The 11,221-nt window shown below is 40.2% G+C and overlaps 1 protein-coding gene across 1 annotated transcript in view; it reads left to right on the forward strand.

Moving 5' to 3' along the window:
- Positions 1 to 7,801, forward strand: part of LOC134825320 (serine-rich adhesin for platelets-like) — a gene marked incomplete in the record, with an annotated part of 139,711 nt that extends 131,910 nt beyond the window's left edge. The window contains 12 exon segments of the mRNA XM_063837492.1: positions 48 to 145; positions 4,167 to 4,320; positions 4,456 to 4,637; positions 4,773 to 4,924; positions 5,041 to 5,126; positions 5,314 to 5,432; positions 5,534 to 5,647; positions 5,768 to 5,896; positions 6,018 to 6,194; positions 6,375 to 6,489; positions 6,611 to 6,716; positions 7,310 to 7,801. Of these exon segments, the coding sequence (XP_063693562.1) occupies positions 48 to 145; positions 4,167 to 4,320; positions 4,456 to 4,637; positions 4,773 to 4,924; positions 5,041 to 5,126; positions 5,314 to 5,432; positions 5,534 to 5,647; positions 5,768 to 5,896; positions 6,018 to 6,194; positions 6,375 to 6,489; positions 6,611 to 6,716; positions 7,310 to 7,474 (1,597 nt within the window).
- Between the last annotated feature and the right edge of the window lie 3,420 nt (positions 7,802 to 11,221).

Here is an 11,221-nt window from a genome sequence, read left to right on the forward strand (position 1 = left end):
AAAGTCTTTAAAAATATTCTATTGTAGTTAATCTCACAATGTTTCAGCAACCCAGCCAATACTCCCAAGACTTCAAAGTTAACTCTAACAGTTGATAGCAGTAATGCTGGAAACTACAGATGCTACTTCACCAAGAAAAATGGCGGTAAGTGATTTTGGAACTGTTTCAATTTGTAAAAGAACGGATTACCGCATCAATAGGTATCATTTTATAAATAATAACTAGTGTAACCCGGCCTTCGGCCGGGATTTCACTGCCGCAGTTAAAAAGAGTACAAGTATTTACCCGTTGAGTGCCCTCACGTATCCAATGGTATCTTAACCCATATAATACCAACAACTCTAAACGTTCGAATTTTTTGATGAAATTTTGTTTCCTAAGCACTGAGGTACCAACTCCGACGGTGCAATAATTATTTTGAAAAAAATTTATATTTTTTATAGCTTTTTCGACCCGTACTTTTAAAAGTTCATTGTTGGAGCTTGCGTTTTTGGAACATTGCATCGTACTTTTAAAAGTACATCATATTTGAATGATGTACTTTTAAAAGCACGGGTTTAATAAATAATGTACTTTTAAAAGTACGGGTTTAATGAATAGTGTACTTCTGGAGGTACGTTACTTAATTAAACAGAAACTCAGGGTCAGATAATAAAACTAAAAGCCCTTGTCAGAATGGCTGAATAAAATTTAAACAATATCATACAAAATTTTTAAGTGGTACACTAAACAAATCATGATGGTGGGAACAGCTATACTTATAAACTACTATCATAATTCCATTTACCAATTTACTAGAATTTTACGAAAATTTTCAGGTTTTGTGCTTTTTACTCTAACTGATGATAAGGCTTAAAACAAAGCACACAAAGTGCAACGTCACACACTTCGCACTTAGCCAGACGCTTTTCACAACTTAAAGAATACCTAAAATGGTGAGAATGAGAAGAGAGTAGCAGAAGCTGAGAAAGTTCTAGAGGAACAGAAGAGAGTAGCAGAAGCTGAGAGAGTTCTAGAGGAGCAGAAGAGAGTAGCAGAAGCTGAGCGTATTCTAGAGGAGCAGAAGAGAGTAGCAGAAGCTGAGAGAGTTCTAGAGGAGCATAAGAGAGCAGTAGAAGCTGAGAGAGTTCTAGAGGAGCAGAAGAAGGTAGCAGAAGCTGAGCGTATTCTAGAGGAACAGAAGAGAGTAGCAGAAGCTGAGCGTATTCTAGAGGAACAGAAGAGAGTAGCAGAAGCTGAGAGAGTAAGAGAGTTCTAGAGGAGCAGAAGAAGGTAGCAGAAGCTGAGCCAGACGCTTTTCACAACTTAAAGAATACCTATAATGGTGAGAATGAGAAGAGAGTAGCAGAAGCTGAGCGTATTCTAGAGGAACAGAAGAGAGTAGCAGAAGCTGAGAGAGTTCTAGAGGAGCAGAAGAGAGTAGCAGAAGCTGAGCGTATTCTAGAGGAGCAGAAGAGAGTAGCAGAAGCTGAGAGAGTTCTAGAGGAGCGTAAGAGAGTAGTAGAAGCTGAGAGAGTTCTAGAGGAGCAGAAGAGAGTAGCAGAAGCTGAGCGTATTCTAGAGGAGCAGAAGAGAGTAGCAGAAGCTGAGAGAGTTCTAGAGGAGCGTAAGAGAGTAGTAGAAGCTGAGAGAGTTCTAGAGGAGCAGAAGAAGGTAGCAGAAGCTGAGCGTATTCTAGAGGAACAGAAGAGAGTAGCAGAAGCTGAGCGTATTCTAGAGGAACAGAAGAGAGTAGCAAAAGCTGAGAGAGTTCTAGAGGAACAGAAGAGAGTAGCAGAAGCTGAGAAAGTTCTAGAGGAGCAGGAGAGAGTAGCAGAAGCTGAGAGAGTTCTAGAGGAACAGAAGAGAGTAGCAGAAGCTAAGGGAGTTCTAGAGGAACAGAAGAGAGTAGCAGAGGTTGAGAGAGTTCTAGAAGAAACGAAAATAGTAGCAGAAGCTGAGAGAGTTCTAGAGGAACAGAAGAGAGTAGCAGAAGCTGAGAAAGTTCTAGAGGAGCAGGAGAGAGTAGCAGAAGCTGAGAGAGTTCTAGAGGAACAGAAGAGAGTAGCAGAGGTTGAGAGAGTTCTAGAGGAAACGAAAATAGTAGCAGAAGCTGAGAGAGTTCTAGAGGAACAGAAGAGAGTAGCAGAAGCTGAGAAAGTTCTAGAGGAGCAGGAGAGAGTAGCAGAAGCTGAGAGGGTTCTAGAGGAACAGAAGAGAGTAGCAGAGGCTGAGACAATTCTAGAGGAGCAGAACAACTCAGCTGAGGAAATGCATAGACTACTTGAAGGAAAGGAATCTTATGTTGGAACAGCAGATTGCTGATGGCACACAATCATGTCAGTATTTAATAGTAAACATACATCGGGATTAGGAAACCAGTTACAAGATCTAGGATTGTAAACATTAAGCGGGGGAGGAGGGATCAGGTACCAAGTGCCGTACGTGACGTCGACTAGGTGCAACTTTGGAATTTACAAAAAAGACCCACCCACCCCCTTCGCGGTACTAACTGTTTTTTTTTCGGATAATATTTAGGACACCCACCCCTTTTGCGGTACTAACTGTTGAGAAATCACGGTACTGACTATGTCTTGGTATATAAAATAAGATACCCACCCATAAATTGCTTTAAACAGCTCATTAAACATTGGGAAATGGGCAAATTATACCCACTATTTAATAGGGGTTTTGTTTTCAATGCAGTCGAATTAAATAAAAAGTTACAAAAAAAGGAAACAAAATAAAAAACCCAAAAAAAGGAAAAAAAACCTCAAAACCCAAAAAAAAACATTCCCAATATTGAAATTTGAGGTAAAATGGATTTTTTGGGGTTGGACACCCCCTTAGTACCTTGTACTAACTGATTTTCTGGGAAATGAGCAGCAGACCCACCACTTAGTACAAATGTACTAACTGTGTTTTGGAAGAAAATATGACCCACCCCCCCCCCCCCCAACGTCACGTACGATTCTGACCTTATGATCCCCCCCCCCCCCCCACCCCCGCATTAACTCATTAAGAAAGAGTATATTAAAAGCCACTCTGGAAGACGTGGAATAACCGAGTGAAAACGTGGATCCCTCAAGATCGACTAAATCCCAGAAGTAACAACAAAAAGTTTTTGTTGTGACTTCCGTTCTGATTCAGAACAATTTACCTACCATTACAGTCTTATCGACATTAATCATGCCAGCACACATTGTGTAGTCTATATAAACCTGTCTATATAAACCTGTACATCATTCGAAGATAATGCACTTTTAAAAGTACGTACTTTTAAAAGTACATCATTGTCTAGAATGATGTACTTTTAAAAGTACACCCAATTTACATCTCAATTAGAGACAATTTATGATTTTTATGTCACCCCACATTATTGCATATTTATTGCACAATCGTTTAGGCAATATTAAAAAACCAAATTTGGGATCCATCAAAGTTGGAGAATTGGCTGGTGGTACCGAGAATTTACCTTTTTTCAAAGTACCATTTTTGACCACCTTTGCCAACATCCTATAAATTTCTTGCTTTTTTTAACCATCTGGTCAGGGTGTTAAAATCATCAGCAGACCTTTTCTAACCTAATGCAAAAAACTGTATCAAAAAATATTTGTCATGAGACAAGTTAGGTCACTGTTTATGAACCGTACTTTTAAAAGTACCGTGGAAGAATATGGGTTAAACAATAGTATCTTAAACAATTATAATCAATAGAAATTAACTCTTAACACCACACCCGCCTATCATATTTGTGAACATGCATGATATTGCATTACATTGTCGTATGAAAGTACGAACTCTCTCTACAGTCCAAACAGACCGCTATGAGCTCTCCCTCCCCAAATAAGTTTATAGTATTACATGACTGTGTAATATATACCAATGCTACATAATATGCAGTAATGGGACAGCGAGCGAGGAGGGAGAAAATGTGAGCCTTTTTTTGCAACATTTGTGGTACAAAACCATCACTTAAACAGTAAACTACTTACTACCGACCGATTTAAAAAACCTTTACCATTTGGCTTCGTCAGAGTTTTCTCGGCACTATACCGATAAAACCAGCCCCGTAACTCTTATCGTTTTCTTGATTAAACCGCTCGGAAATTACACACGCACACACACACATTCTGAGATTATTGTTGAAGATTATTTGTATGATCCTGTAATGAACTCACTTCAGACAAGGATATACGTAGTAACGAAGTAAGAGTGTCAGCAGTGAGTCTGACAGGAAGTGTTACCTCTGACTCAGTGTGGGGGCTGGTGGGCAGTGGGAGTAGTGTTACTTGTGTAGTTCCTAATGGTCTAACAGACATTGAACTAACTAGTATTAGGTCAGTTTCTTGCCATATTTGTTAGAAAACTCCTCATTTTCTTGCATACTGCAGAATATATTTTGGGAATAAATTGTTATTAATTTCTGGCCGTTTTGGATTCCAATGAATCTCAATAACTATAGACTCTCTCAGGTGGACACTAGATGACAATGCAATCAGTGGAGAAGGGATTGGATACAATAAAAACAGTGAGGTAGTGCAATTCACAGTTTCAGACGCGGTTTCAACAGACACTGATAAGACCTCAGTCCTCTCCTTCACACACTCCCTCGCTGCAGTAGGCACTCTACAGTGCATAGCAGCTTATCATCCAGGTCTGTTTTCACATTAACATTGATAAGAGTTTGCTCTATTTTCTTAATGGGAGGTGACTGCTTCACAACTTCTCCCTTACTAATAACAAGTGAAGATGAAGGTTATCACAAATAACATAAACTAAACCCTTACAGAGCGGAACATTATAATACCGAGCACACATATCGACGTAATGACACTTAACTCTGATGTGGACACTATCATCCTTACACCTTCCCACGAAGCTGAAGTTACTTTTACCACCCAGTCTAATTCCAGACCAACAACTCTACCCAACATGCCATCTGTATGTCTTCTTAAAGTTCTTTCATCATTATGCTGAGGATTAATAGTAATACCTATAAATGACAAGTTTTATTGATACAAAAGAATCACTAATTTATTAATTCTCCCACAAACCAGGGAACTGCTAAATCAGTATCTACGAAGGAAGTTGACCTCTCTGATAGCGACGGTATCCTATTCACTGAAGTTGTCAAATTTTCAAGGTAGGTTATATATCTTCACTGATTTGGAATTTTTTTAAATTGAGTCTTTATTGATGTTCATGTGAGAACAACCCGATTTACGGTTTGGGCAAAGGGAAATAGTACGGTAAATTAGGGTGCGACGAATTGGGGTTTATTGTAGTACATGTTCTCATTGCAGGTTAAGTTTGTATCCATTACATTTCAGCACGTCGTCAGAAGTAACAAGTGAAGAGCAACTCTCCAAAAAAGAATACTCTTTTACTTACACAGTTAATGCTGGCTCTGCTTCAGAAATAGTGAAAACTGGAACAGCGTTTTTAATAGGTAAAACAATACTTGAACAACTGCAAATCTTCGCACTTTTTAAATTTAATGAGGCGATTTTAAAATTTTAATATATTTGTTAAACGCACACACTTTGTCAGGTGAAACATTTGTTAAAAGTACAGAATGGGCTACTATTGGGGACCGGACCACACTTTCTGCCTCCTTCACAACCTCCGATATAGCGAGTGTTTCTGTAGTCTGGCAACAGGAGAGTGAGTATACTAAGCAAGTGTTAATTTCATAATGTTTTAAGAGTTTACAGCGTGCTTATTTTGTGTTAAGAAAACATCATGGATCTGAAGGCTAAATAAAATTGGATTTGTTTCTCCCAGACACGGCTGATAGCTCATGGAAAGACATTGCATCTGAAGGTTACACTACCATACTATCGGAGATGAATGATGAAGGAGTAATGTCAACTATTCTTTTAATAGATAAGACGCGGGAATCAGATGCTACAGGTATATTCTCTTGATGAAATCTTAAAGTTTATCTCAGCTGTACCTAAATTATTTTAATTCTGCTTAAGTCTGCCTTCATCAAAGTTTAAGTTTATCTTGGTTTCATGGTTTGTCTTCACAGGTTACAGAACGCAGATCCAGATCGCTAGTTTGAAGGAAACAATTGCTGAAGTCCAGCTGAAGGCTGTCACTGCTAACATGGCAGATGTCACACCTGTTTTTGAAAGAGACACAGTCACGTTCAGTGTGACGGTAGAAGGACCAGACAAACCGAGCAGTGTACTTTTAGTTCACCAAGGTAAGCTTTACATTGATCATCACCCCTACTCTTAATATATGAAGTAACTATCTTTTAACGTGATGGCGGGAAAAAGCCGAGATGTTTCAGTGACTTCAACGCAGCGGGGCTTCTTAAAATATAATTTGCACGAGATCATTAATTATTTTACATGTCCTCTGATTGCTAACTCGTTCCCAGAGAGTGGTAAGGAAGAACAAGTTGCTCTGAACAGTGTTTCCTCGTCCAGTCCCTTTCAAATAACTCATGAGATGAGGGAAGTATGCTCCAGTGAAAGTGGATTCTACTATTTCAAGTAAGATAACTTTAGATAACCTAACTAAAATCATCTGTTGTGCAAATCATTATGATTATTAAATGTTGTAAAAGAGTTTAACAAGTTGCTCCTGTGTTGCTATGGTTACATAACTCTTCAGAGTGATATTTGAGTCGGGACTTGAGTACGAAACTACTAAAGTTGAGCTAACAGTAAAGCTGAAGTGCAAACCACTCACTACCCCACCCAACACAGAATTACAGGAGGTGAGCGAGCAGTTTACGGTTTACAGCACAATCTTTACTCTCAGTAGAAACTTTACATGTTTAAATTAGTTATGACATTACAAATCTATTGCATTTATTTAGCTTTGTGTAAATAGGGTCAATACACATGATAAGATCGTAATTTTGAGGTAGTAAATATTTGTTGTAATAATTTTTTCAATGAAAATGTAATCGTTCCAAAAAATTGCGATGTGAATCTTACTATATAAAGCGAGACGATACATATCTGTGCCATTTTACTGACACCACGGCATCAACTTAAACGCGATTTTCCGAAAAAAAAACCGTAAAAGATGTACAACTGAAACTTTTATGACTGGGTCAATTGTCAAATGCTTTAATGGCCTCCAAGTCAGCATGAAAAAATAAAAAATTGGCCAAGGAATAATGATTTTAGAGCCGAAAATTTGGACCCCCAAGTGGTGTCAAAAACGACAATTAAATATGTAATAATTATTTTAGTATCTTGAGTCTTGACACCGTTTAGGGTTATATTAAACGGGTTCCTGCTAGTTAAAATAACGAAAGATGCAACTCAAAATTCAGAAATATTCTATTTTTCTTTTTTTCAGGAGGAAATCAGCGATTCAAACAACTACAGAATATTCGTGACTTGCAGCGAATCTTCATATGTGGTAATGGATGAGAGCCTTAAAGAAGTGATATGTGATACTTCTACAGGCACATATAATAAAACAATACTCACTCCTTGCTTGAGAACCATTCCACAGAATTAGGCCGCCATTTGTTTTTAGATTTAGATAAGCATACCAATAATTGATTTGAAGACTTATTTTCTTTGATGCACTTTTCAAAACGCATCTTATTTTTCTATATTTAATGTCATTTGTATTTATTTTGCGATAAACAATTTTTATGTTTATAATTTATTTGATTATGCGTTAAAAATAAAACTTACGCGAGGCTGATTTCAATTTTGAATTCAAGTCATTTAGTAATAGTAATTTTTCAACTTTCAAATAGAATTTTAGTATAAAATTACATGTCTTAGTTTAAATGTGTAAAGATTTCATGTTTCTATTTGATGTTACAATTATAAACTCAACAACTGTTTCATTCAAATCGTGAGAATATGTTTGAAAATATTTATGACACAATATTTTTCTGAAAAAGATTCTTCGAGATTGTTCTAAAAGGCAAAGCCCCCCCCCCCCCCCCCCCCCCCCCCCCCCCCCCCCCCCCCCCCGACAGTTGAAAACAACTTGAATCGATTTATTTTCGAACGCTGATTCCAAATCACCCCCCCTGACGGCCTGATATAGGGTAAACTTGTATTACGTCGTGACCCCCATGCATTGTCGTTTCACTAAGTATTTTCACCTGTAGTAGGCTGTAGCGTTTCTACGATACAGGGGGAGCCGTGCACTCGTGCGCGGCGGGTCATACAATTACAACGTATGATGTATGATATTGATAAGGGTAAACATGCTACCCTCAGATATTGGTGAAAAACTGTCTCGATCACGTGATATGACCGTATACAGTATAAGATTTAGAGTAATTAAGGAAGTTAGTCTAATTTCTCGTCAGGGTCAGAGTTTCCGTTTACATGCTTCACTTTACTTTTTTAAATTTCTTCGAAGTCTAGTACTAGTAGCGCGCGCCGCTTTCTTCTCGAAATTTTATTAGCCCAATTAAGGCAAGTGCTACGCGCAAAGTAGTGCTCGCCGAGCTAATCCATGAACAATGCGAGCGTCCTAAATCACTCTACAGTCAATTTTTGAGATTGTTCTAAAAGAGGCAAGGGCCCCCGACAGTTTTGCTCTATCCAGAGCCCTTGCGCTTGCAATAGCGCGCGCCCGCCTCACGGCGGAAAAAAGGGCGCTAGCCATCAACCCACCCAACGATTTTGGCACCACTCTACAGTGGTGCCAAAATTACCCGCGCTTTTGTCCTCATATGCGACGTGTGTAGCCTTTCAGACATGAAGAGTCGTACGTCACCTCAAGATCGGGTGACAGGGGGCTGACCATGCCCAAACCTAATTGATCATTGATTGGGTCTGAGGTCACGTGATTATGAGCCTATGAGGTCACGTGACTATGACGTCACCAGACCTTGTCCTCCGTTTCCCGCTCATTGGACCAGGTGAGCTTGCATGCTTGTGAATGTAGGTGTAAGCACAGCTGTACTGTAGTTTATACCTAATTAACCCCTATACACTGTCACTATGCACTATAGAAACCTGAAAAGTGGTTACTGCATACTGGAGGGAGAAGTGCCAAGACTACCTGCGCTACATAGACGCTGTTGTCAGCACTGCGCACGCGCGCACGAACCTTCCCATCGGGGTTCGTGGATAGGTGCTTAATTTCTTGACTTGTGAAACAAGCGCGCCCGAAGCGGCACGAAAGCACATGGTTAGGTGAACCGACAGTTGAAACCAACTTCGATCGACGTATTTTCGAACGCTGATTCGGAATGACCCCCGGCCCATGACATAGGAGTGACTAAAATGCTCCCCTGACGAGATATTGGCGAAAAACTGTCTCGATCACGTGATATGACTAGGCCGGCCGTGCGCCATCGACCGTAAAACGCGCGTGCTGACCATTGAATGGTTTTTTAGCTCGTATTTCGGCCAGCACATTATTTCGGAAACAATCAAAAAGTCATAATACTTCCCATATAACAATTTTGTTGAAATTTGGTACGGTCAGCTTACGTAAACACCTATATGCTTTATTAAACTTAAATTAGTTTGAGTAATTTCGATGGTCAGAATTAACACAGGAGGGGCTAAGTGCAAAGAAACTGCTGCTAACTGCTGCTCACTACTGCTCACTGCTGCTCACTGCTGCTCAATGCTACTAACTGCTGCTCACTGCTGCTCACTGCTGCTCACTGCTACTAACTGCTGCTCACTGCTGCTCACTGCTGCTCACTGCTACTAACTGCTGCTCACTGCTGCTCACTGCTGCTATGGGCGCGCGCGCGACAGCAGCAGTGAGCAGCAGTTAGTAGCAGTGAGCAGCAGTGAGCAGCAGTGAGCAGCAGTTAGTAGCAGTGAGCAGCGGTGAGCAGCAGTTAGCAGCAGTGAGCAGCAGTTTTTTTGCACTTAGCCCCTCCTGTGAGAATTTGAGTTATCAATGAATGTATACCTATTTTGTTATTTTTAGACCTCTTAATCAAGGCCAATCTCTCCAAACTAATTTACCCAGCAGAGCTTACCGGCTAGCCGTGTTACTAGAGGTGGTCGTTTTTCAATAGCACGTGTGTCAGCGCGCGCGACGTCATGTTCACTGCATGATCGCTCGCGTGAATTACAATCTGGAGTCATACTAGCAACAACACTATTTTGCAAAGTTAAAAAGCTGCAATGTTTAATTTGGCTCAAAAATCCGAAGTTAGGCCCCTAACGGTAAGGTTTCCTGGCGGGTATGCTTTTTTCAGGGATTGGGTTAGGGTTAGGGTTAAAATCAAATAAGAGGGTTAGGGTTTCGAATAGTCGTTCAGGGCCAGCTAGAGAATGGTTTGAAAAAATCACGTGTCAGTCGATCGAGTGTAGAGTGATTATATAATAGCTGGGCGGCGCTCAGCCTGTCATTCCGCCGAATCTTTATGAAGGCCGCTAAGAAAAATAAAAGGTATACAATTACAACGTGTAGTGCAAATAAACATTTAAATTTTAACGCGCGATGAATAATGAGTCACAAATTTGTGTGATGAGGTTCAAAGCAAAAAAATGTAGTTATAATAGGAACCATGATGAGACTGGTTTGAAATGAATGATGATTTGATCGAAATTATTGCAGGTTGATCTTACCTGGGCAGGCTATCATGTTCATAAACATATAGACTTAGAGATTTGGCGGAATGACAGGCTGATCGCCGAAATTCGGTAAAAACCCAAAATCGCCATATTCAGGTGCCTTACAAACTTAAAATTGAGTTAGAGATCTGAAATGGTGCAGAGCGTTTAGATGTTGACCAAATCAACTGCAAAAAAAGTTTCAAGTTTCAAGAGTATCGGTTAGTGCTTTTTTTTGTAGACCCCTTGACAAATTATTGTTTTTTTCGATATTACCAGTACTTAATACAAGCAGCCGAGCCCCACGAAAAACCTCACAGAACCTCCACGCGGTGTGGGGTGGGTGGCTCGAACGGGAGGTGCATGGGTGTTTCTAACCTATGCAAAGGAAGGGACTGGCCATCTCTACAACAAGGAAAGGCTCTAATAGCCTCTACTAACCTTAGAACCGCAGCATAACCGCTTTGCCCACAGGCAAATAACACCTTCCGCAGGAAACTAACAGTTAACACGCTCACAGGCCCCCACATGACGTGTAACCCCAGGATTTGGTTTTGGATCGGACACTGAAAACAACGATAGAGGAGCGGTCTACACGCTCACAGGCTACCATGTCTCGTGTAACCCCAGGATTTGACACGTTCACAGGCTACCATGTCTCGTGTAACCCCAGGATTTAGCACGCTCACAGACTACCACGTCTCGTGTAACC

This window comes from Bolinopsis microptera, chromosome 13 (genome assembly GCF_026151205.1).
Source record: "Bolinopsis microptera isolate Bmic1 chromosome 13, MBARI_Bmic_1.0, whole genome shotgun sequence".
NCBI lineage: Eukaryota > Metazoa > Ctenophora > Tentaculata > Lobata > Bolinopsidae > Bolinopsis > Bolinopsis microptera.